General features: G+C 31.1%; 2 protein-coding genes across 2 annotated transcripts; one reads left to right on the plus strand and one right to left on the minus strand.

Annotated features, from left to right (window-relative positions):
* The first annotated feature begins 18,088 nt into the window (after positions 1 to 18,088).
* Positions 18,089 to 23,545, plus strand: LOC107886106 (two-component response regulator-like APRR1). Its single transcript, XM_016809943.2, has 6 exons — positions 18,089 to 18,907; positions 19,864 to 20,025; positions 20,138 to 20,271; positions 20,542 to 20,709; positions 21,412 to 21,496; positions 22,069 to 23,545. Exons 1-6 carry the CDS (start codon positions 18,751 to 18,753, stop codon positions 23,019 to 23,021), a joined length of 1,659 nt encoding a protein of 552 aa, XP_016665432.1. The 5' UTR covers positions 18,089 to 18,750; the 3' UTR covers positions 23,022 to 23,545.
* A 1,516-nt stretch (positions 23,546 to 25,061) lies between these two features.
* Positions 25,062 to 27,034, minus strand: LOC107886107 (probable xyloglucan 6-xylosyltransferase 5). The gene has a single exon (XM_016809945.2). It carries the CDS (start codon positions 26,670 to 26,672, stop codon positions 25,293 to 25,295), a length of 1,380 nt encoding a protein of 459 aa, XP_016665434.1. The 5' UTR covers positions 26,673 to 27,034; the 3' UTR covers positions 25,062 to 25,292.
* Positions 27,035 to 27,832: the final 798 nt, after the last annotated feature.

The following is a 27,832-nucleotide window of genomic DNA, read 5'->3' on the forward strand; positions in this document are numbered from 1 at the left end:
TCTCTAGAGATTCGGTTAAAACTTCGACGGAGGAAGCCAAAGGTTGAAGAATCTTTGTGGTTTTAAGAAGTTTGGGGTTTAGTTTTTGGTTTTTCAAGTCCTAAATCTTGTCTACGTGAAAAGGGGGTTCAACGGGGGAAGTTTTGAACTCTCCGACCACCGCGTACGGTGGCGCCGTCGCCGGTGGTCGGCGGTCAGCATGACGGCCGGTAACCGGAGCCCATGGCCGGACATGGGCTGAAAGAGAAGGGAAGGGTGATTTTTGTTTTTTTTTTTGGAAGGAGGAGTTTTGTAAACTAAGTGATGAACCTACAGATTGAAAATGAAGGAAATTTTTTTTGTTTTAAATCATTCCAAATGACGTCGTTTGGGAGGGTGGGGTCTGTGCACTTTCCCTAAAAGGGAAATTTATGCGTTTAGTCCTCCTCTTTCGCAACCTCGTTCAATTAACCCACATTTTCTATCTTCTTTTGTTTTTTTTAAATTTGGCCCTCAGATCTTGTTTGGTTTTCGTTTTGATCCCTAATTAACTATCCAATATTTATACTTTTATACCCCGAATTGTAATTTGTTTTTGGAAATATCCTAAATCTATTTAATTCATTTATTACCCTTTTTAATGTTTCATTTATATGTTATGTCAAACATTTTATATGTTGTTTATTTACATCTATTCTAACTTATTTTAATGTACTATTTATTCAAATTCTTATTATTTATTTTAACTAACTTTATGTATATATGTCACTTTAATCTATTTTATATGTATTATTTATTTCTTTATTCCTTACCTATTATATATGTATACATATAGTTTATTTCAAGCTTTTTTTATATATTTATAATTCTTTAAAAATCGTTATATATTTATTTCAAATTATTTTATATTTTAAGTTATTGTATATTATGTATTTCGAATAACTCTCTTTATATTACCTTTGAACTATTAACATTATAAAATATATTTATATTGTCTATTTTTAGTTCTTTTACGTATTATATATTTTAAACTTCTTATTTATTACTTTTAAATTAAATTGTATATTATTTATTTTAAAATTATTTTATATACCTTATTTTAGACCCATTCTACTTATTCCATATTTTACACTTTTATTTGTATATATATTATCTATTTTAAAATTATTCATATAAATTTTTTATTTGCTTTGTATAATATAGATTTTAAAATTCTTCTACATTATTTATTGTAAACTCGCTTTATGTATTATTCATTTGAAATTGTTTATCTATTTACTTTAAAATTTATATATATATATTATCAAATTTTAAATTATTATATCCATTTTAAATTGTTTGTTTACTTGTTATTGTATATAATTGATTTTTATATATTTACTTTTTGTTATTTTTGCTCGTATTATTTTACTCGCATTATCGTAATTGTTATTCCGTCACATCAATTTTTACCCGAATTCGAAAAAAAGGGAAAATTCTGGAAATAAAAGCAATACTCGATACTTGGGATCTTCGAGAGAATTGGGCCCTAACGTGCTGGGTTCTAATTTTCTGTTGAATCTAAATGCTCGAGAATGCTCTTTAATAAAAAACATAAATAAAAACTCATTATCGGGATTTCAATATGTTGTGTCCTAACGCGTTGGATATGATACGTGGTTTTCTCGATATGAGGATTTTTCGAAAGTAAAGGCAATATTCCGTATTTAAAGAATTCGAGAAAATCGTGCCCTAACTTACTGAGCTTCGATTTTTCTCGTTGATTCTAAGTAATCGAGTATCCTTTTAAAATTAAAATAAATGAGGTTTAAATAAAGAAATGAAAGGCAAGCTTACTCTCAAAAATACGAGGTGTCGTGTCCTAACTTACTGGATGTAATATCTTGTTACTTCGAGATAAGGATGCATTTTCCATTTTGATTTATTCAAGTAATTTTAAAAAATAACACATATAAGGAGGGATCATATTTTTAAAATTCTTTTCGAGTTTTTAATTTTCGACACTAAGACACTGATTAATCAACTAGGTACCAATTTTGGGCGTATCGAGGGTGCTAATCCTTCCTCGTGCGTAACCGACTCCCGAACCCATTTTTCTGAATTTCGTAAAAAAAAATCGTTGTTTTGATAAAATCTAAATCGTTTATTAAAAACAACCGTTTTACGAGGTGACCCGATCACACCTCATCAAAAAAGATTGGTGGCGACTCCCATTTTTCGTTTTATTTTCAAAATCCAAGTTGACCCCGTTTTCATCAAAAAAAAATGGTGTCAACACCCATTATTATTAAAATCCTCTTACTTAATTTACCATTTTATCGAGATTAAATTTAATATTATTACTTCACTATGTTCCCATTTTTTGTTACTGAATCATGAAGTATGATTTTTGTATTGTATTGACTTGATTTGTTCTTTAAAAAAATGTAATTCTCAGCAAGCTAAAGTTGTCATGAACTCATATAAAATAGTTCTAGATATTTGTTTGTGGTTCAGTAATTAAGTTTTTGATAGTGGGGTAACATATTGAAATTATCTCGATTCTAACCCCTGTTCTTCAGCTTGTATCCATACCTGTAACCTAAACCCCATTACAACCATGCAAAGACCTTTTGATTAGTGTATCATATCATTTACAATTGATGGAGATTTTATTTTCATGCAAGCCTATGGTAATAACTTTTCATGTTAGACAATTGAGTGCTTAATCTTGAACTTTAAACACTTTGAGTGATTTAAGTGAATCTTTAGTGAGGATGTCATCTCTTGTATATTTAGGACTAAAGTTAATTACTTAGAGGAATGAGATTACTTATAATTTTATGGTCAAAATATCCGATTTAGATTGTTTGAGGCTTTTAATGCCCCTATAGTTAAATTCTCACTGTATGATTTTCCGTGGAATAGTTTGTAACATTACCAATACTGATCATGTGATTGAAAAGAATGAATTCTAGCAGTAAATGAAAGTTTTGCTTGAGGACAAGCAAATGCTTAAGTGTGGGGGTATTTGATAAACGCCTAATTATACATAGTTTTACCCCAAATACTTAGCATATTTATGGATGTTTACTACTAGATTTGTGGATTTTGGTTCTCTTAATCCGGTTATTTCATGTTTTGTACTCGGGAGAGCACCAAGAGTCAAAAGGAGCCAAAAACGAGCTAAAAAGAGACAAAACAAACCAAATTGATAAGATCACACGGCCTAAGCCTTGCCACACGGGCATTTCACACACCCGTGGCCTTCGGGGGTGTCGACCAAGGTTTACACGATTCACATGGCCTGGCCATTGAGCCCACACGGTCGTGGTAATTTAAAGGATCGAACATGGCCTAGCAATTACGTCACACGGCCGTGGCACACGAGCGTGCCCCTTTTTTCAAAGAGTTGTATTGTACACAGAAAAGGGTACTTAGGGAGGAAGAAAGCCAATCCAAAGCCTATATAAACACCCTAAGTATGACCCAGAGAGAAGGCTTCTTCCAGAACTTTTCTGGAATACAGAACCACACACCAGGAATTACTTGAAGGAAGCCAGATGATCCATCCCAAAAGCTGGAGCTACTCCAAGACTGAAGATCTCTCTCGGAATTCCTTCAGGGGTTTTTGTAACAGCCCATTTTTTTAGGGTTGATCGGAACAGTGGTTTCGGGGCCACCAAATCCGAACGAGTAGGTTGGTAAATATTATATTTAATATTTACAAGTTAATTGTGATTTTAAAAATGTTTTTGATATTGTGATTTTTGTTTTATAAGCGATTTATTAAGTTCAAGTGGTATGACCCTAAGGTCAAATGGGTTTAGAAAATGAGGTATCGGGACCTTATTTCTATAAACCGAGTCGTAAATAGTTTTATAAATATTTACGTAGTGGCAATAAGATGGTATTAAAGTTTCGTTGAAAAATTTTATCGTTTTGATAGTTAATTAAACAAAAAGGACTAAATTGTGTAAAGTGCAAAAGTTGTGTTCTATAACTAAAGGTATTAAATAGATATAGAACTTAAAAGTAGAAGTCCTTATTTGGTAATTAGCCCATTAAAGAGATAGTGGGATATGATGGCTTGGCATTTGGTGTAATAAATAAAGTGTATAAAGGTTAATATTGTAAATTGGGATCGTTGTTGCTTAATTATTTTTATATTTTCGGGATCGTTGTTGCTTAATCTATCTAATGAGGGGAATATTTTGCAAAACCATTGAATAGTTTGATATTTTCCATTGATGAGTATAATAGGGCTTTGAAGTTTAATGGAAGAATATGAGTCCCTATTGATAGTTAAACACTTTTTGTTAAGTGAATTTTTGTGGAATTGACAATTAAGGGCTAAATTGATAAATGTGAAAAATTTGTGATTAAAATGTCAAATAAATGAAATGTGTGGGCTGCTAGAGACACTAGTGATATTCGTCTATAGTAGAATTTTACTCAATTTCATGAATTTGCATTTTTATGATATAGGGACTAAATTGTAAAGAAGTTGAAATATTAGTGGCAAAACTATAATTTTTCCATAAAGTGAATTATGGACTGTTTTGATACCATGAACATTTGGCTAAGCTTAATTATGGTTAAAAATGGTTAATTTGCATGTTTTGAGCTCAGGGACTAAAATGAATAAAAGTAAAACTTTAGGGGTAATTTTGTAAAAATGACAAAAATGACCAAATTGTATGAAATGAGGTGTTTTAATGTCTAAATTAATATACTGAATGAAATTATTAATTTAGATCAAGATCGGGTGGAAAATCGAGAAAAATGAGAAAATTACCAAAATGCCCCTGAACTTTGGTATCTCTACAATTTAGCCAGGTAAGTTCGTATGCAATAAGCATTGTTAAATTGATGTTTCTAATGCTTTAATATTGTATAAATTGTATATACGTGAATATTTTAATGTCTGACGACATATCGACAAAATGTGGCACTTAGTGTGCGGGGCAATCAAATATGGTACTCAGTGTACGAAATATTGAGAATGGCACTTAGTGTGCGAGATATTGAGAATGACACTTAGTGTGCAAAATATCGAATGATTCAAAGGGAAATTATAAATTGTGATTGAATGATTAAATAGAGCAAAGTGAACAGGTATACATGCTATATTATATGAATTGTTTATGAGACGACTTTATAATGGTGATATTTGGGCTTTGAGCCTAGCAAGCTTTAAGCTGGTGAATAATATTATCGGGTTTAAAACCTAGCAGGCTAAATGCCGGTGATTTGATAAAAGTCTAAGACTATGAGACCTTGTGTTAAATCAACAATTGAATTTGTTCAATGCATTAAGTTGGCCAAGTTTGTGATATATTCTTATGCATGTTAGATCGATTGGAATTGAATCATGAGTGTGAAATGAGAAGCATAGGTGAAAATGCCTATGTCATATATGTGAGTAAGGGCAAAACCATCATAAATTATCGATAAGGGTGGACTATGTGCGGAATCATCTTATAATTGCTAATTTGAATGGTTGTGTGCGAATCATTGAGCATGATGTATTGTATTGAGATTATGCTTGAGTGAAATTATAGATATGTGATGAAATTTATTGGTGATATACATGTTTAAATAATGTGAATGCAAAGAATGTATGAAAGAGTAAATTTGTAATAAATCTGCTTGGGACAGCAGCAGTAACGTGATTTTGGAAAATCACCATACATTTTTGGAGTTGAGTTAGAAGCAGAATAAATTATGTAATTAAAGTTTAATGAGTCTAGTTTCTTATAAAAAAAAACCGTGTAAGCAAAAGAATTGCTGATAATGAGATATTTGAAGTGGCATGGGATAGAGTCAAATGACTTTGGGGTCCCCTGTTCTGTTTTTAGAAAATCATTATAATTTGTACAAAAATGGTTATAAGATAAAATTTATATGCTTAGACTCCTTAATAAGTCTAGTTTCAAATGAAATCAAATAGAACATATTTTGAATTCTGTACAATGAGAAATTTGATTCGTAGTGAAGAGTGGTCAGATTAGTCAAATAGTGAAACAGGGAAAACTTTAAGAAAAATCTGGTATTGATTGGCCAAACCTAAAATTCTGAAAATTTTATGGATGGAAGATATGTGAGTCTATTTTCAGGGAAAATTAACGTCATTTGATTTGGAGTTTTGTAGCTCTAGTTATAAATAATTTAGTGACTATTGCTCAGGAAGACAACTTGTAGTGAATTTGTGATTATGTTGTAAACATTGATAAAACTTGTTAATGAGTTGCTTATTGTTTTCTTATGAACTTACTAAGTGTAAAGCTTACTCCCCTTTTCTTTCCCATATTCCCTAGGGTTGCCAGGTTAGCTCGGGTTGGAGGCCGTCAGAGATATTATCAAATTGTCAAGTCTACGCTATCGGCGTAATTAAATCTTAGTGTTTCGAGTCTATGGCATGTATAGGGTTGTAAAGTTGAGTAAGTAAATGATACAAGACTAAGATATTGGTAAATATTTAATAATGCCTCATGAATATTTTGGGCCTTGTAAGCCCGATTAAAGGATAATATACGTGTGTATGAAAAGTTTAAAATTGATCAAAAATTTTTACGGTCTGGTTTTATATAAATGGATGAGTTTAAATCTGGTAGCACCTCGAACCCTGTTCCGGCGAGGGATACGGGTGAAGGGTGTTACAGTTTTAGAGTTTTCTTCATGTTTTATTATTTTTATATTTTTGAGATGTACTCTTATTTTATTATGAACTAAACCCCTTAGATACCTAAGGGGGATAAAACCTATGATGGATCTTGTTATTATTATCTGAACTGTATGATAAATACTTGATTTGTTCTTAATTATGTGTTTTTAATGCTTGAGTTAATATTCCGAGTATTAATTCATGATTTGATGTGCTTATGCAGAGGAGGAATAGACCCTGCCTAAGAGTAGATTTGGCATAATTAAGCGGAGTTGATCGAACGCCTAGAAATAGGGTTACGAGATTTTGCCGGATTAGGGTGAAACCTAATATGGGAGTCCATAGAGTGATTTACTACTTCCCTAGGGGTTTTAATTAAGAAAGAAATTTCGATTAATTCAACTGAGGGTTAGACGTTATTAGTCTCGAAAGGGATAATAACATAGGTTAGGGAGTCTCACGGATCAAGTCAAGTGAATAAATCGTCCGGTTCAGAGTCAGATAACAAGTGAAATCTAGGTGGATTCCTCCTTGGGTGTTGTCTTTATCAATTGCTTCTCTTCAAGTCTTTTTCTAAATTTTCTCTTCACTTTAATTAAATTAGTTAATTAGTTTAGATAATTAGTTTAATAAAAAAAATCCTTTTATTCCTAGGCTAGATAATAAAAAGATAGTTATTACTGGTACTTTTGGTTTCCTTAGGTATGATATCCCGATCTTGCCGTTACTATACTATTGTTCGATAGGTGCGCTTGCCTTTTTGTCGTGATAATAGTTAGTCTAGGTTTGATCTTCATTATAAATATTTATTACTTGTTACGATTCACGCTATCATTAACACATAAGACAAAAGCATATCATCAACCATAGCCACAAGCTAGTGCATTTAAGCATAATTATTTTGAAATTAACCACATGATAAACCATTTCATAATAAGTTACATAATTTAAACCTTTCCACTCTTTCATGAAAACAAGCATATTTCCATTTGGGCACTTACATCTCAATGCATAACTTATAAGTAAGCATAATACAATCCATCCAATAGCTTGACCAACATGTTAGCAATATAAGCATAAGGCTTAGGCAATTTACTCATGGATGATCACAACATTTAAACATGTAAAATATGATCCATGTATCACCAATTCAATGCAATTCATATGTGAACATGTCTTAGTTCATATCGAACTCTTACCATTTCCTTTTAGATCATGCCCGTTGAACCGTTTAGAATACCGTTGGATACCCGAGATAGCTCACACAAAGTGTGCTAACTCATACAACTTTACAATCGTCAATTCTTGTACATATATGCTCACACGAGCTGTGAAAATGGGCCTACTTACATGAGCTGTAGGTCGAAACATAGCTATATAATACTGCTCACACAAGCTATGGAGTATCTACAACACATGCTGGGCCTTAACCATCAGTAGGACGTTCAATACGAGCATCCGAATCATTTAAGTCCTAATGACATGTCATTTTTATCCTACGAATTCCTAATGTTCAAACGGGGCTCGGTAGTTATCGTACGTCGTTGAATTTTCATCGTTTCATTACAAGATAAATTGCATGCTAACATATATATTGATTTAATCACAATATAATCACATATTAACATTCAATTTAATCAAAATTATACAAAATACAATTTATACGAACTTACCTGGCAAGTTTGTAGAAATGACAAAGTACAGGGGCATTTTGGTAATTTTTCATTCTCTTTTATTTTCCACTTGATTTTGATATAAATTAATAATTTCATTCAATCTATTAATTTAGAAAATAAAAAATTCATTTTATGCAATTTATTCATTTTTTATTTTTTTTACAAAATTACCCCTAAAGTTTTACTTTTATCCAATTTAGTCCCTGAGCCCAAAACATGAAAATTAACCATTTTTAATGCCAATTTATAACAGCCGAATATTCATGGCACCATATCAGCCCATATTTGTAATAATTTCACATCAAATCCTTGTACTATTATTATTTCAACAATTTAGCCCCTGATTGATAAATTCATCAAAAATCACTTAATAATATACTTCTAAATCACAACTAATATTTAAAATTCATCAATTAACATCTAAAATTACAAGGTTAATCAATGGAAACATTCAAAATCTTTAACAGTTTCAAAATCGAAGGTACAAACTAACTGGACCTAGTTGCAACGATCTCAAAAATATAAAAATTACAAAAAACGAGGCTAAAATCACATACCAATTTAGCTTATGAAGTTGCTGAAACCTACAAGCTAAAAAAATGACTTTTTCCCTCATTTTCAATCGGTAATGAAGTTTTGAAAAAGATGATAAAAACTTTTGTTTTATTTATTTTAATGTAATTATCAAATTATCATGTTAACCTTAGTTAATAATTAAATAAAACATCAAACTCATGTCCATTATTGTCCAATAACACCTTGAATTGTTCAATTATCATTTAATTCCCTTTTCCTTTATTCAATTAACCATTTAATCACTTAAATCAAATATTGATCAAATTTTACAACTTTTATAATTTAGTCCTTTTTAATTAATTATCAGTCGAAGCGTAAAAAATTTCCAACTAAAATTTAATACCACCTTAATGACACTGCAAATATTTTTAAAAATATTTACAGCTTGGTTTATAGAAATGAGGTCCTAATACCTCAAATTCTAAAACCATTTGATCTTAGGGTCATACCACTTGAACTTAATAAATCGCTTATATAACATAAGTTATCAAATCAAAAACCTTTTTAACACCATGTTTGACTTATAATATTAAATAATAATATTTACGAACTTACCTATCGGATTTGGTGGCCCTGAAACCACTATTTTTGACACTACTGAAAAACGGGCTATTACACACTCTTTTTCCCTTAATCGAGGTTTTGTCTCATTGGGTTTTCTTGATAAGATTTTTAATGAGGCAGCATATTATGCTTATTATAGATTATGTACTTTTTTTCCTTCGTTAGGTTTTTATCCCAAAGGGCTTTTCCTAATAAAGTTTTAACGAGACACATTATTTATCAATGGACATCAAAAGGGGAGTGTTATGAATATCTTATTAAGGATTCCATTATGATCAAGATAAAGTTTTAATGTATTATGCCTATAAATAGAGACTCTGATAAAGTATTATAATCATCCCAATAGATCAATAAAATATATTCTCTCTATTTGCTCTTCTATATTCTTTATTCTTTATTCTTTTTATCTCTTTTTATTTTATAACAAAACCCAAAATTTAAAAAAAAAAACCTGAATTTTAAATTATTTTTAAAGCACATGAAAAATGGCATATTGTTAAATTTAAAAAAAGTTGTCTAAGGGCTAAAATTATAAAATAAATAATAAAATAAATATTTCCTTTTTAAAAATACATAAAATTCAAAAAAAAAAGAGAAAAACTTTATTAAAAAATCAAGGTTCCTAAAGGCATCATCTTCATTGATGAATCGAAAAGAAAGTTTATATATATGTATATATGTATATATGTATATATATATTTCTAACATAAAATATTAATATTTTTAATTTTATCTAAGAAATTGTTAATTTTGAAATTTTAATGAAATTTAGATTAATCACCCAATTAGTTAAATGAAGACATTTGATTTGCATAAAAAACCAAGCTACAAATCTCATTATTAGGAACAAAAATATAAAAATTATTTGAGTACAACTTTAGATATTAAATCAACATTTAACCGACAATTCTAATCCATTTGTAACAACCTTAAACTTACTTTAAAAGAAAAGGAAATTATATGGTTTTACAAAATCTCATAAAGGAAAATGAAAAAAGTTGTAGCACTCATCACTCTTAAAGTGTTTAACTCTAAACTAAATATCCATTCAAATGTTGGTTAATTATATTTCAATACCATTTACAAGTAAAATATAATAGGGGTGTTCAAAAGTTAATCAAATCGAATTAATATCAATCAAAATTTTAAAATTTTTAACTGTTAATCGAATTAAATTTTCTTTTTTAAAAAATTAACCGAACCGAAATAATTCGGTTAATTCGGTCGATTAACTGAAATTTATATGTTTTGGGTTAAAATAAGCATAAAACATATAAAAAAAGGTTAATGTTCATTTGATCAAATTAACCGAATTAAAACTACATATAATTTGTATTATCAACCATTAAGATCGGTTAATTCGGTTAATTACCTGATTTCTAACCGAATTAACATATAACCTAAATTTCAAAAAATCATTAATCGACCTTTGACCTAATTAGATCGATTAACCAACCAATTAGCCGAATTAGATCAGTTTGACCTATTAAAATAATCACATGATTTCCTCTCTTTTTTTAAGTAAATATATAGTAATAATAGTAAAGGTCAATATGGATTTTAGTAGAAATTTATGAATTTTTGGCATAGTTATTTTTTTAAGAAATATCTTTTAAAAGTTTTTAGAAAAATAATTTTTATTTTTATTTTTTAAAATTATTGTTAAAAAAATTCAAAAGTACAAAATTAGTAGTTTAGTTATAATTTATGGACCAACTCTTAGTTAACATGCTATGTCATTATGTTGTTAAAGAGACTTTTGAAACTTGAGTGACTGAAACATAATATTAACCTTAGTTATGCAGGGTGAGAACTAACGCTGAATGTCTAAAAACCCAAGGACTCTACTTTAATCAACAATGTTAAAGCATAATTGACTATTAATGTTAAATCAAAATTATAGAATTAATTATTATTTACATTTTTTTATGAAAAATAGTTCTTGGATTTAGTATAATATTAGAAATTCTACCACACACGTATCCTTGTAGAAACCACATATTTATAATACATGTGTGTGTTTAAAAGTAACATACAAATAATGAAACCCAATGTTTGAAACTAATAATAATAGCGAAACATATACAACATGTACAAAATTTAAAAAAAAAAGTTTAACTTGTGAGTAAAAGAAAATTGAAATAGGTAAATACATCATATTAAAAATATTAAATACACTTCAATTGTTCATCATGATATTGTCATTTTTCTATAACATGTTAAAAAGTTATCAAGCTAATGAAAAGAAAATTCAATATTAAAATTTTTTAAAAAATAAATAAATATCTAGTTGGTTTGTAATGTTGGAAAATTTGGACATCACATATATAATAAGGATAAGTACATGTTATTATTTACTATCATGATAGGTTAACCCAAATTAAAAGTGATCTAATTTGGTTAAAATTTTATTGGGCTTTTAATTATTAAATAAAGTATGGGTCAAATATGTGTAGATACTCTTCTAATCAAATTCTAATTAATGATGGGCTAATTTGAATTTGAATGCTAAGGTTATAAATATTAGGGTTATGGTCCCCAAATTATACACAAGATATCTTTTCTAATATCCCATCATTAGGAAAGAGAGAGCAGATATTCTCTGAATATCTTGTGTGCTAATTTGGAAGATCAAATCCCCAAGTTCCAGAAAGTTTTAAGAAATCCATGGATTCAGGTACGTTTCCGCATCTAGTTTTGTTCTTGATTTATTCTTAATGATTTGACATGACAGATCCTGGTTTATTAAGTTATATTGTAGACTTATTTTAATAAAATCTAACAAGTGGCATCCGAGCCTCGTCATATTGAATCATTGAGAATGAATTGATTATTTATTAATTTTGGATTGATTCTTTTTTTTTTTTTAATTTTATGGATTTGATATTTTAATTATATATTATGTTGAATCTTTGAGATTCTTGATAAATTTTTGGGTTTTGATTGTTTAAATAAAGTTTTAAAGTTTTATAAATATAATCTAGATTAATATTTGCATATGCTATTCGAAAGATGAAGGTTTATATATTTATTTATAATCAATTGATAAAAATTGATTTTTGAGATTTCTTTCTCTTCTTTTCACACAATTATTTTATAAGTTTTGGTAAAGTCATTATTAAATTAAAATTACAGACTTACAACTTTTTTTTGCAATTGAAGAATTTCAATTGAGTTGTATAATTGGCTTTGAAAGTTGTTCACTTGATAAGATATATTTTTTTTCGTACTATTTGTTTTAAATTTTCTGTTTGTAGTTGAATATATATAGAATCATCATCTTTTATCTTTATTTATGATGAATTATATTCACAATTGAATTCAATTCATATATATGAATGATTACTTTTGGTTTCTTTTATAATTATTTTATGTAAGTTTTAGTCTTTATGAAATCTGACTAAAATTAAAATATTCGGGATTATTTTTTTTAAATATGGTGGTTATGAATTTTCATAGGTAGTTGCGGATATAAAGACTTTTATATAATTTGGGATTCTTTTTATATTTTGTGGCTATGGATTTTTTTTAAGTATTTGTGCGTATAAAGAAGTTTTATGATAATGTCTTTAGTTATGAATATAAATTTGAGTTTACATGAAATATGTAAGGCAAGCCAGTATTATTTTTGTGTGCGTGTATATATTATATGCATATCAATGATTTTAAAGATTAATGCATGATTATAGTTTTTGTGAACAGGTGTTTATAATCATTATTCAATAAGATATCTTTTATAGTTTAATTGGTGAAATTAAGTTTTAATGGATATCATTGAAGTTATGGTTATATATTCAATTTTATGGGTGCTTTGGTGCAAATTCATGTCAACTATATACATATTTAAATATTTTGATTTTAAACTTGGTTATATAATTTTAGGTTTTGGCATCTTATGGTTCCAAATATTTGGTTAAATTATGATGGTATGGTTTATTGTATGAATTGTGGGATATGCCGACTATTATGATTTCGTTTTTTGAGATTTATTGGCTTGAAAATATTTTTCAAGTATTTATGTGAATATCTGTTTAATCATAAATACAACTTTGGATTTACATGACAAATTCAGGGTAAGTTTTTCTATTTGATTATGAATACATGTATATGCATGAATTGTTTTGGTGTTTTTATCCATGCCAAAATTATAAATACATATGCTTGTTAATTATTTGGCTTTGAACCACTACATTATTTCTGTTTGGTTTTGATATATGATTTTGGAACAAAAGAAAAAAAAGAAAAGAAAAGAAGGAAATAGTCAAAAAATTAAGGTTTTCGGTTTTTTTATTGAATTAAGATAAACTTATTTTGGGTTATTTCAGAGTCTATAAAGCAATAAAAAAAATTAGTTTTGACATTTGACTATTGGGGAAATTTAAATTTGAATATTGGTATGTTTATATATATTTTAAAATAACTTAATTGAAGTAAAAAGTCACCAAAGTGATATTTTTTTGTATAAATTATTTTGTTTTAAAATATAAAAGTTTGTGTGCATGTAACTTAAGTTATGTTAATATTGATTGGCCCAAGTGAAGGTTAATAATATTACATGTGCAACTATGGTGATAAACATGTGACGGTTATTCGGTTATACATGTGAGCAATAAATTAGCCCAAAGTAAGATTTATTATTCGACATGCTCTTATTGTCAATGTTTGATTACTACACCAAGATATCACTTACAAATTAATATTTTGTCCAAAGATGAAATATTAATGGAGTGTCCGATATCTTAAAATGAGGTTTACCTTTATTCAAATTATTTTGGTTTAAATTTAAAGTCTTATGTGAAGTTGTTTATGGTTTATGATTTATTCAACTATTATTATATTTGCCAACATCATTGTATGTTGTTTTGGGTATATATATATTTATATATATTATCTTTTAATTTGTTTGAAAGATGAAATTAAGGTAAAAATTTTGAAACAAATAAATTCAGATTTTGGCTTTTAATTAAGGATGTCTAATATTTTAAATAAATTAGTTGAAACAAAATGCCCCCAAAGTGACCTCTTTTGTGTAGATTAGTTTATTTGAAATATTAAGATTATTATATGTTTTTGTGATTCATGCGCTTATTAATTTACCCAAAGGTAAGTTAATATTTGGCGGAATTACAACGACATCTGTGGTGATAAATGTGTGACAATTATAAGGTATTTTATATAGCAATAAGTTAGTCCAAAGATTAATTCATTGTTTGATATAGTTTATTGTCAATATTTGATTGCTACAACAAGAGTACCGCATACTATTAATATTACTGTACAAAGACTTGATATTAATGTTGTGTTTGGTATCTTGAGATGGGATTAGTCATTATCCTGAATTTATTGTTTACTATGAATATTGATGTGAGCTTATTTTTATTTATTTTTTGTTCTATATTCAGCTAATTCATATTCTACTACCACAATATCTGCTAATATAAATTCTATACCCATACTTAATGGGGCTAATTTCAATGAATGGAAAAGGCACTTACTTATAGTGCTTGGCTATATGAACATAGACCTTGCACTAAAGGAAGAACTACTCACACCTCTCATTGCGGAAAGCACCCCTTATGTTAAAAGGGATTTTGAGAGGTGGAATCGTTCAAATTGCATGAGTCTAATGATCATGAAGCACAACATTTTAGAAGCCTTTAAGGGCATAGAATCTGAAAAGATTACTCAGGCCAAGGTTTCCTTGATGAAATTGAGAAACGTTTTGCTAAAAACAATAAGATTGAAATGACATCACTTATGACTTTTTTGATGTCTGTAAAGTTAAGGGTTAAGGAAATTCTGAGCAATCTAAGGGCTATGAATTTTATGATCCCACAATTAGGAATATTTTTGAGACAAGAATTGCAACATTCTTTGAGGATATTGAGTTTGGGGGGAGAAATAAGGTTAGAAACATTGCTTTTGAGGAGGAATTGGATTTTAACTCAGTTCCTACTATCACTTTTGATGATGTTTAGACTCTCATACCTATCATTGATTAAGAAGTGAATCTAGAACCTCAATAAGACAATGTTAAACAACTCCCTATTCTAGATGAGGTAATTGTTCCAAAAGAACAAACTCAGCAACCTCAAGAATGAATGTCATTAAAAAGTCCACTAGAGAAAGGGTTATAATAGCTTTAGTGGAATATTTTGACCTTAAGCTACATCAGATGAATATTAAGTTAATGGTTTCTCAATGGTAACATTGATCATACATTTATATGGTGCAATTAGAAAACTTTGTGTCTGATGATACAAAAGTAATGATTTACAAATTAAAGAACTTCATCTATGGGCTTAAGTAGACTTCTCGTCAATAATATTACAAAATTTACCAAATGATTATCTCATTCAGTTGAGATGAATTTTGTTGATAATTGTTTATACCATAAGTTTAGTGGGAGTAAAGTTTTATATTTGGTTTTATAAGTTAATGACATACTGCTTGTCAATAATAAGTATAGCCTCAATCAATGCCCTACGAATGATATTAAGATTACAAAAATGCATTGGATTTTTTACATTTTAGCAGTGGAAAGTCTAATGTATGTTCAGGTTTGTATACATTGGAATCTTGTATACACTATTGGGATGTTAGGCAGATATTTTAAGCAACCCTGGTTTGGACCATTAGATAGCATCCAAGAGGGTTATAAGGTATTTTCAGAGAATAAAAGATTACATGCTCACATATTGGAGGTCTAATAAGTTAGAGATCATCAGGTATATAGACTCCGATTTTGATGGAATATGGATACAAGATTTTATCACTAAGGTGCAAATTGTGAAAACAAATTGCAGTCTTTTATTCCAATAGCAACAGTAGCACATTAAAGTCAAAACACAAAGACTTTAAGCTCCTGGTTGTTAAAGTAAAAGTTCAGAGTGGTTAAGTGTTTATAAAGCATATTAGGACAAACTCCATGATTGCGGATCCGCTTACTAAGGAACTACACCTAAGGTTTTATAAGAGCATATTGCTCATATGGGTGTAATGTCATTTAAAGGATATTTGGTTTTAGTGGGAGTTTGTATTTTTAAATGCTTTTATGTTATAGACACATTTTCAGTTATTTCAGTTTAAAGATAATAAGTTTATTTTCTGCAGAAATAAAGTTTATTTGGTTTATTCACACTCTTATTTTGGTAAGATTTGATCTCACTGAGGAGGACCGGTTGGAAATAGACATGTTTAGATCATATTGCATGTAATTTCCATGCTACACATCCATACTTGATCTATGTCATTTGGTTGTGTTAATATACGTGATCATAGATGGATTTAGTTACGATATTTGTAACGAAAGTCGCCTTGGTTCTATGTTAACATAATTAATGGACGAGATCGTACGGAATGCCTTTTGGATATGATAGTAAAATTTTGAGCTCATAAGGTTATATAATGACATGTAATTATAAAATAATTAGTATATGTATGTGGTCCAAGTGGGAGATTGTTGGAAAATTTGGACATCACATATATAATAAGGATAAGTACATGTTATTATTTACTATCATGATAGGTTAGCCCAAATTAAAAGTGATCTAATTTGGTTAAAATTTTATTGGGCTTTTAATTATTAAATAAATTATGGGTCAAATATGTGTAGATACTCTTCTAATCAAATTCTAATTAATGATGGGCTAATTAGAATTTGAATGCTAAGGTTATAAACATTAGGGTTATGGTCCCCAAATTATACACAAGATATCTTTTCTAATATCCCATCATTAGGAAAGAGAGAGCAGATATTCTTTGAATTTCTTGTGTGCTAATTTGGAAGATCAAATCCCCAAGTTCCAGAAAGTTTCAAGAAATCCATGGATTCAGGTACGTTTCCGCATCTAGTTTTGTTCTTGATTTATTCTTAATAATTTGACATGACAGATCCTAGTTTATTAAGTTATATTGTAGATTTATTTTAATAAAATCTAACATGTAACACCAAGGCGATCAAAAATATTATCTATATATATACAAAGTTGGTGAGAGAAAACATTTTATGTTAGAAGTTAATTTTTTTTAAAATTTAGTCAAAGATTATTATTGGTGTAGTGATAAAAAATTTGTTTGTAAATTTATTAAACACATATACACATGCTTTTATTTAAAATTATAAAAAGACTATCAAAATAATAATAATTATTTAATAAAAGGACATATGTGTAGTTTTTTAATCGAGTTAATACTCGATTAATTCATGATATCAACTCAATCTATCGGAGCATATAAATTGAATCATTTGTTTTGAAGATTGGAATAAAATTGGATTAAAGGAGATAAAGATAAGTTTTGAGGATGTAAAATTATCCCATCCTATTCTATTGTGATGTCTAAATTTTACCTTGCATGCCATAAATTAAGGGCTTAACGCAATTAAAAAGAAATAGTGGTGAATGGGACAACTTCAAAAGAAAAGGATGACTTAGCAAACTATATATAACCAATGCAATTAGAAAGCAAACCCTTTTTATTAAACAAAACTAAACCTAACCTTATTTTAGACACGTGTGCTATTGGGATTGGCTTCTCACATGACCTTTCTCATCTTGCGCTTTCGCTTTTTCATCCACTTTCTCACTACGCGGTCCCCCATTTTGCCACGTCATTATCTCTTCTATCGCACTCCACCATGCGCACTACGCACTCCTCTTCCGATTTTCCTCACTCTAATCCAACGTTCCAAATCTCACCTCCCTTATCCGGCGTACGTTAGCCACTCCCAGCATACCCCAAATTCTATCTTCTAAAAAATATCTGTCTGAAAAACACGACACACACCCACACCAAAAAAAAAAAAAAAAAACGCACTTTTAGCAGAAATTGAGAAAAGCCTCTCCTTCGCCCCTTCCCTATTGGAGTTATGTTAACGTGTGTATCAGATCCTTGTTAAGCTCAAATTTGAGTCGTTGATGGCTGTCGCCATCCTTATATCCGACCGTCCGATTGGGTCCACTTGAGCTTTTGCTTGCCGTTAATGGAAAGGGATTCATTTAAGAATGGGGGAAATTAGTAACTTATTTCACTTATAGTGTTTTATTAGGTGGGAGCGTACGGACGGGGAAAAAAGGGATTCAATCTGAAGATGGGCTCTGGAAAATTGGAAACCCTAACCCCAATTTTGTCTCCAATTCGGATTGTTGGAGGGAAGATGATTATCTTGGGCTTTCTTTAGTGCTTACCCTTTTTTTTTGGTCAATTTTTTAATTTAGAAAAAAAGGGTTTTCTGGGGATTTGTTGTTTTGTGAGATATTGATTGGGAAAAAGAAATTTAAAGTGATATTTTTTCTGGGTTGTAGAAATATGGAGAGCAAAGAACTGAATTTGAATAAAGAGCTTAAAGCAGGAGGAGCAGGAAATGGGTTTATAGATAGGAGCAAAGTGAGGATTTTGCTATGTGATAATGATACCAAGAGCTGTGAGGAAGTTTTTTCACTTCTTTTGAAATGTTCTTATCAGGGTATACTGAGCTTTTATTAATATGTTTATTTTTTTTCCTCATATCTTATTGAGTTGTAGAATATGTTTATTTATTTATGCTGATTTTATTGTTGTTGTTCTTGTTGGTTATTGGGTATTTGGAGTCAAATTTTATGATTTGTATCTGTTGAGTTTATTTGTTAATTTATTTGTTTTTGTTTTGTTTTGTTTGAATTGTGTGATTTAAATGGCTGTTGAAGTGCAACTGATGGTACTGGTTGAATTTTCATTTAGGACTCTGAAGGTTAAAGTACAGTTGAAAATTTGCTATTATAGTTTTGAAAAAATAAATGATATGTAAAAGAAGTTGATTCTGTCAGCTGTAAATGATTATTTGCGTGTGTGTATATATTATTCTCTTCTATAAGTTCATTATGTTATTTTCTGATTATGCTACTTTTGCTTACTGAATCTAGTCTTTTGTTTCGACTTGCTTTGCTTCATGGGAGCTTAATTTGAGAAACTTGATAAAAAGGATATTTGGGTTATATGTTTAACGGCCTTATCTGGTTGTCTTCTAGTTCCTTATTCTCATGCTTTGCCTCGTAAATAAACAACTGTGGGCTGTGGCCAAAGTGAGAATTTTTTGTAGAGTGTTGATAAGAAAAGAAAGAAGGATGAGAAATGAATTCACTTGCAAGTAATCATCAGTTAATGAGAAGTTGGGAAGTATTAACTTATGTGTGTTTGGTATAGGGCCATGTTATATCATAGAGCCTTTTGATACTTATAGATGATAAGAGTAGAAGTAGACTGAAATTCACAGGGATGACATTTAGGTAGCTTCAATATTTTCGAGTAATTCAACTACTTGTCTTACTTTGATGATTGTATATTGCATTTAGGAGTGCATGGTAGTTTTATGACACTTCTCATATGTTAATTTTGTGAAGTGATGTGTCAGCTTTATGATTCCGTGTTACTTTTTATTCACAGTGACTACAGTAAGGTCTGCCAGACAGGTCATTGATGCACTTAATGCTGAGGGACCTGACATTGATATAATACTTACTGAAGTCGACCTCCCAATGACAAAAGGAATGAAGTTGTTAAAGTATATTATGCGGAATAATGAACTGCGGCGCATTCCTGTTATTAGTAAGTTCGTCTTGTACCTTTCTTCAGACATCAAACTTTCATCATAGTGAATTTTCCTTCTGGTGTTCATGGTCTGATCATTTATGTACATTTCTTTCTTCTCTATGGCAAGTGATGTCGGCCCAGGATGAGGTCTCTATTGTTGTTAAGTGCCTGAGGCTTGGTGCTGCTGACTATCTTGTCAAGCCTTTACGAACCAATGAATTGTTGAACTTGTGGACACACATGTGGAGAAGGCGACGTGAGGTTTGTTGCCCTTCTTTTTTCTTTCCTTTGTTCTTCTATAATAAAAACTAGATCCATGGCACTTGATAGTCATGAGAGTATAATTAGGACAAAAAAATTTGATAAAATTAGATCCATGGCACTTGATTGTCGTGAGAGTATAATTAGGACCAAAAAAAAAAATGTAGAAGGAACTGAAATCCCATTAAGAAGCATTCCTTCACTAGTTGGATATATATATGGATGTGTAACAAAAATCATTTATATTAACTAAGATGTTTTCTCTGACAGCTTGGTCTTTCGGAAAAGAACATCTTAAACTGTGACTTTGATCTAGTGGCATCAGATCCTAGTGATGCTAATACAAACAGTACTACTTTGTTCTCGGATGATACAGATGAGAGGTCCCGGAAGAGCTCTAATCCAGAGATGGGAATTTCAACTCATCAAGAAGATGAAGTGAGTATTGAAGTTGGCAACTGAATATGTGTTATTGTGCATTTAAAATTAGGGGAAAAGCATGTTTGATTGCGCACATGAGATGCAGAGATCATAACTCATACGCTCTAGGAAACAACCTTGCGAATTGTGATCACTGTGTGTATAAAAGCATGATTCCGTTATAAGTTCTAATCATTCTAAAAAAATTATTTTTATATGTTTGAACTCTGCTTACATATATTAGTTAATGTCCTAGTTATAGACAGAATTATGTATTCAACTTGCATGGTTGGCCCTGGATTTTGAATTCTATGAACAGTTTCAATGTTACTTTTTCTGAGATTACTGAATCCTATTCTCTGATTTTAGAGGTTTGAGGGACGGAACTTTTTTGCTGATGCCCCATGCTGAAATTAAAAAGAAAACAAAAAATTGTAGTTACAGATTTGCAATGTCTCAAACTATTTATAGCAGTCAACAAAATATATATTACATATATCTATGTGTGAGTATCTAAATTTGAAGAACCATCATCAAGCATGCTGTATGACTCTTTCCGGGAAAACTTGTGGCAATTAAGATACTCATTGACATCTGTGCCACTGTTTGCATGTCATAACTTTCACAGTGCATAGTTAATGTTGGAAATGTATGGCGAATCAATGATGTTAAGAGTGAAACAATTGGTTTGTGTTCATGTAAGAGTTTTTCCTCTTTCAGTCTGCTGCTGCTACTGTCGAGCCTCCTCAGTCTGATTCACCAGAATGCCGTCCTGATGTTCCTGGAATAAGTGACCGTCGAACAGGTTGATTCTCTTAACTGCTTCTTGTCTTAATCCTGTTTGCCTGTCCCTTGAATATGACTTGTCATGTTGTGTTAAGCTTACTGTTGTGTACCATATTTGGGAGAAACTCCGTCCATTAATGCATTAGCTATTCCTTAGAATAGTCTGATATGACATCATTTTGCCATCTGTGTTCATATTCTATAACAAACTGAATTCTTCAGTTTGAAGCAAATTCTGTTAATGTTTTGTCCATTAATGCACAGGATATTATTATGTTTTACCATTAATCAAGTCAGACTGTTTTTCGTTGGCTTTGAAGAAAAGAGTTTGACTTCATGAGATTTGTAAAGTTCATGGAATTTAAGTTTAGCTTTGTGATGGCTAGATTTCTGCCTCTCACATTTCTGTCTTATTTTTTGATACTACATGGATGTTTGTGCATCTGAGGCTTCACATTGCCGATAATGGCCTTCTTGTTGAGTAGTCTGTCTTGTCTCAAATTTATAGTTCACTTTCTAGTTTCCAAACCTTTTTTCATTCATGTATTTCACTTAATCTGGAGATGTTGGAATGTTGGGGATATTTTGCAGGGCAGTTTTCATCTGTTCCAAAGAAGAGTGAGCTAAAGATTGGCGAGTCATCTGCCTTCTTTACTTATGTGAAGTCAAGTGCAGTAAAAACCAGCAGTACTCAAGTTGCAACCCCTAATCATGAAAGTGCTGCTGAAAATAAGATCGGTGAAGAGCATCTCCCGCAACCTGGTGAACAAGTGGTTAGTGATACCAGAGTACATGAGAATGGTGAAACATGGGAAAACAACTCACAAGGTGATGAGTTTCGTAGCAGCAGTAGCGTTCCGGATTCCCTTTCCTTGGAGAGGTCTTCGACCCCTGCATCAATGGAGTTCTCACAACAAAGGGATTTTAAGGAAGACAAGTTTTCTCCGGCACTTGTGCCTCCTAGTAATGAAACTCAACATGATGTATCCGGTTTACCTACACAAAGTCCCTATCTACACTACATGCCAGGAGTTCTAAATCAAGTTATGATGCCATCATCGACCCAGTTGTTTCAGAACAACCTCCATGACATCCATAATCATACTAGTTCTCCTTTGGTCCCTCAATATAATCATCTTCAACAATGTCTTCCCCATCCTCATGTAAGTGGGATGGCATCGTTTCCATACTACCCTGTTAATATGTGCATGCAACCGGGTCAGATGCCAACCGGTCACTCATGGCCATCATTTGGAAATTCATCTTCCAATGAAGTGCAACCAAGTAAGGTTGACAGAAGAGAGGCAGCATTAATCAAATTTCGGCAGAAAAGGAAAGAGCGCTGTTTCGATAAGAAGATCAGATATGTTAATAGGAAAAGGCTAGCTGAAAGGAGGCCTCGTGTGAGGGGACAATTTGTGAGGAAGAATGGTGCAACAGTTGATCTCAATGGCCAACCTGCTTCTGCTGATTACGATGAGGATGAAGAAGAGGAGCAGGCATCAAGGGATTCATCACCTGAAGATGATACTTCAGGATGTTGATGTTTTCAACTGTGCACATCGACCATCTTTTTATTTGTGCGCATACCTCTGCCGGGTTTCTCCATGGAAGAATGAGAAGTAGTGGCAGTGTTCCATTGAATATATCTAAAAACATCAGTAATATCGAGTGAAGAAGTCGAAAGATGAGAGATCTGAACAACCATGAAGTGTTCCCAAATATATCAATGCGGTGAAAGCAGCCCAGTTTAAGCCATAGCAACGTGGTTGTGAACCCTGGTTCAGCTTATTGATGGTCAGCAGCTGAGGGAACTAATACAGAGAAGCTCCTGAATTTGATTGAAGCAGTTCCACTGTGGACTGCATATTGGTAGAGATCACACCTTGGTAGTTTGTATTATTTCCGTGGTTCACAAATTTAAACAGATTCAAAGGCCTTTTTTTCCAGTTTTTTTTTTTCTCTCTTTGAAGAAGTGAACTTTTCAAAATTGTTCTCAGAATGAGAATGTAGTTTCCAGTGAGGTTGGGTTTCAACGAAATTGAAAAGTATTGAAACAACTTCTACATATTCCTTTGTGCATCACTTGCTTTTTGTTCCAGTTGAAACTCATTGCAGAGTTAGGCTCTCTGTGAGATGGAATCTTGGAGTATTACACCACGTAACCTTCAAATTTGAACCGGAGCCTAAAGCTCTGTTGAGAAAAGGGTTTTCCCACTCGTTTTAAGCCTCACAATATGCAACACGTCATGGTTACATGATAAATAAATAAAAGAAAAAGTAAAACGAATATGGAATAAATATATATATATATGTAATCTTTTGAAGTATTAACATATCAAGTTAAATATGATTATTAGAAGGTGGCACTGACATCATCTCGGTTTTTATTAGATAACCCTACTCCTTGTATTCTTTTCAATAATAAAAGGTCACTAGATTTTGACAGAAGTAAATGGTTGAATAGCATGTGAAACACATTCTGTTTTCATTTTTATCACATCTTTGCAGTAGAAATCAAATAAAACTATTGAGGGTTCAGCGAAAGTATATGTTGGAATGCAAGGCGAATTTGGTATTGTTTGAAAAGGTCACTACATTTTGACAAGAGTAAATGTTTGAATAGCATGTGTGGTTTGTTAATTTTAAATGCCGACAGACATCGTTGTCTAATTTTGCGGTGAAAAGTTAAAATGTTTATTTTAAACATGAGGTTAGAAATTTAATAATAAATTACATTTAATATAATTATACATAAAATATATTTTTTAATAATTAATAAATTTAATGATACATGAAATACTTTAAAATTTTAAATATAATAAAAAATAATATTTAAATAATTTAATATAATGATATATAAACGTTTTAAATGATTAATACAGATAAAGATATTTTAATAATTTTTCCTTCAAAAAGCCAAAAATCGGAAGTATCTAAATCCAACTTGAATGGAAAAATAAACAAAATCAACTCTAAAAGTCAAATGGTATATATTTTTATACTTAGTTGTTTTTTCTTTTTAAATAAAGTATTTATATTTTTTTTTGTTTTACTATTTGTTTAAAATGGATTTTTATTTCGCTCTGTTTATGCTTTTACTATTTGTTTGACATTTGAAATGACAGCTTGTGCATGGACATGATTTTTGTTATTGCTTATGGAAATAGAGATTGGAATCACGTCTTTTGCCATTATATAACATTATCACTTCACATTGGAGAGAGGGTGGATCGTTTGGTTTTGTTCATCTTTCTAAACGTTATACATTCCAATATTAATGAAAAACTTTCATTTTTAAACTTCACCAATTAGCTAATACAAAGTTCCTCTATTCTCACCTATCATCACTTGCCATTTCAAATGATTCCATTGAAAATAATAGTCTTCGATAGTACTTATACTCGAGTCCAAGTAACATAAACAACTACATTGCATGCACACGGACTTAAGCCCTAACTTCTCTCATCGAATATGAGTATGTGTCCGACATAAAGGTTCTTGAAATAGGCATGGAAACCATAAACTCCATTTCATTCACCACCAAACAAGGAGAAGTGAAATTAAGAATGCAAAAAAGGAAATGAAGTAACATTGGCTATTAATTTCCTTCATAAATATCACTCAAATATCAAAAGGAAGACAAATTCAAGGTTAATAAAAGAATTCTCCTATCTTGTTCCCAACAGCATCACAATGACAACAGATCATCAAAACTTACTCAAACCTTAAAAAAAATATATTGGAAATTGCTTTTCATCAAAAGGAATGACCATTACCTACACATTATGGCACATTATATATCTTTTCCATCACTAGCTCCGTGTTTCGGCTTTCTCGTGCGTTGATCGTCGAATATCAAGCTCATCAACGATTTCCAAAGGAGTCACCGTCTCGTTCCTGATCCTCTTAATATTGGGGCCTAACAATCCTCTATGTCTAAACCCGTACAGCTTAAGCACCTGGTTATCGGCAAAGTTGAATGCCCTTTGCATGCTTCGCAAACACCTCTCGACAGGGTAATCTCCGTAACTCCCACAGGGCTTGCAACCAACGAAATGAGTCACAAACGGCCACCTCTCATCTCCCAAACCTGGATGATATTTCTCCATCATCTCCTCGTACCTATCAACCAAACCTGCCCAATAACCATGCAAATAATACTGATTCTCGAGAAACACTTTATCCATCCACATTTCCTTTTGCGAAAGCAACAAGTAAATCAAAGCTGACTGATCATCGGCTTCAAACGCCGGCCTTCCTTTCAAGTTAGCAGTCAAAACCTTCCCGGCTTCCTCACGAATAGAACCCTTAGGTCCCATTGGCGCCCACGCGTCAAGCAAATCAAACGACCACTGGCAGTTCCTAAACAGGAAACTCCCCGTATTCAAAGCAATCCACGACCTCTGCTCGAACATTAAATCGGGGTAACCATGAACAACCAAATTATACTTATCATACTTGGACAAAGGAATCTCAAACACCATATCTGTAAAAAAAGCATCACTATCCATCCACCAAATCCACTCAACTTCAGGATGAGACAACATTAATCTCCTAATTAATGGCAATTTCGCCCAATACCCAGCCAACTCCTTATCTAAATGAGCCATATTATAAACAATTTCAATCCCATGAAGCCTACAATAATCGATCTTATTCTTTATCGCTTTCAACAAATAATGATCTCCTATAGCATTATCACAAGGGTTTGGGGGCGACCCTGTAACAAGTAAGATCCGAGCTTTGCCATTAACAAAATTAGGGAATTCGGGGTTTTCTGAAAGCCAAACCTTACGTTGCTGGTCCCAATCCGAGATTTTGGGTCCGAGCGTGTAGGTAGTATTGGGATTGATCTCGGTTTCAGGAGGTTCGTCCGGATCGGTAGGGTCGGAGTCGGAGCGGATCTCAGCTAGGATCCGGCTCGTTTCTTCGATTAGGTTTTGGTTAACAGCATCGGCTTCGGAGCTTCCCAAATTGCCAACGCCGATTGTACCCCGTAGAACAAGTATGGTAACGAAGCCGCAGAGGATCGTGATTTTAATGTTGTTGAAGGTCTTGTGGATCTGCCTCCCACGCGGCATTCCTGCTAATACACGGGATCTTCCGCCACCAGCAGCAGCGTTGTTGGTCGTGGGTAAGCCGCCGCCACCGGTAAAAGATCTCTTTTGGGGAGTGAAACTGTCTTGACCCATAAAGGTTAGACCCTCAAAATAAGTAAAAACAGAGCAAGGAAAGAAATCCCAAGCGTCGTTTTTCTACAAACATAAATCGCTCGAACTGAATCTCTTTCTCTACAAACTAAGCTCTCATCAATGGCGTTTGCAGTGAAACCGGGATACTCCTATATCTTCGTTTGTTTTTGGATTTTTTGAGATTTTAAAGTGGAGAGAGAGAGAGACAGAGAGAGATGAGTGAGAATTTTAAACTAAAGAAATGAATTGAAGGAGACGAAGAGGGATGGAAAGTGGGAAAGATTGAGACAGCGAGATCGGAGAAAACATGTTTATGTCCTAACACTTGACTGTCTTTTCTCATTATTTTATTTGTTTAATTATATTCATAGATATCATTTACTTATTATTTTAAAAATCACTTATAATACATTATTTACTGCATCATTACTTTTTTACTAGCTTTAATTAAAATTCATAATTAGTTAACAATTATTTTTCATAATTCAACCTAAAAAATCCAAAGTATTTAACAGGTTAAATCTAAAAATTAAATAAATTCATAAATAATATTTAATTTATTCTATTAATAAAATCATGAAAAATTTAAATTTATTAACATTAACAATTATATTTCATCAAACTAATCTTAAAAATCAAATTAAACACTAAAAAATTAATATAATTAACTTTGGATACTAAAATATAAAACTATTGTTAAATACATGTATCACATTAAAATATATATATATATACCACGTTAAAGAAAACTTCAAATAGTGTATAATTTTTTTATATTAATAATGTATTAATCCTTATAAAATTTTAAGCCTAATTAGAATTGGTAGTAACAATATATTCACGACAATTAGTTAACAATAAATACGTTTATGAAGAAAAACTGATTTGCCACATGGTAGCAAGGAGAGAGAGCCCAGTTCTATAAAATTGGAAGTGCAATTTCATGTGACAAATTTTAATATATTGGAAAATAATATTTCTATTCACTATTTTTAATATATTTTATATTGATAGTAATCTTTTAAAAAATAATATTGTAAATACATATTCAATTATAATTTAATTAGTTTACCCAAAAAAAGAAAAAAAAGGGGTCCATTTAATGTGATTTAGATTAACCAAATCCAAAAGAATTTACTGTTACTGAAGTTAGGTGCGAA

This window comes from Gossypium hirsutum, chromosome A03 (assembly GCF_007990345.1).
Source record: "Gossypium hirsutum isolate 1008001.06 chromosome A03, Gossypium_hirsutum_v2.1, whole genome shotgun sequence".
In the NCBI taxonomy this organism is placed as follows: Eukaryota; Viridiplantae; Streptophyta; class Magnoliopsida; order Malvales; family Malvaceae; genus Gossypium; species Gossypium hirsutum.

What these genes read in the sequence shown, in the direction of transcription:
- LOC107886106 (XM_016809943.2), top strand. Translation starts at nt 18,751, where the DNA reads ATGGAGAGCAAAGAACTGAATTTGAATAAAGAGCTTAAAGCAGGAGGA. An exon ending in CAACTCATCAAGAAGATGAA is followed by an intron (nt 20,710 to 21,411) that starts GTGAGTATTGAA and finishes TTCCTCTTTCAG; the next exon opens with TCTGCTGCTGCTACTGTCGA. An exon ending in AATAAGTGACCGTCGAACAG is followed by an intron (nt 21,497 to 22,068) that starts GTTGATTCTCTT and finishes GATATTTTGCAG; the next exon opens with GGCAGTTTTCATCTGTTCCA.
- LOC107886107 (XM_016809945.2), bottom strand. Translation starts at nt 26,672, where the DNA reads ATGGGTCAAGACAGTTTCACTCCCCAAAAGAGATCTTTTACCGGTGGC.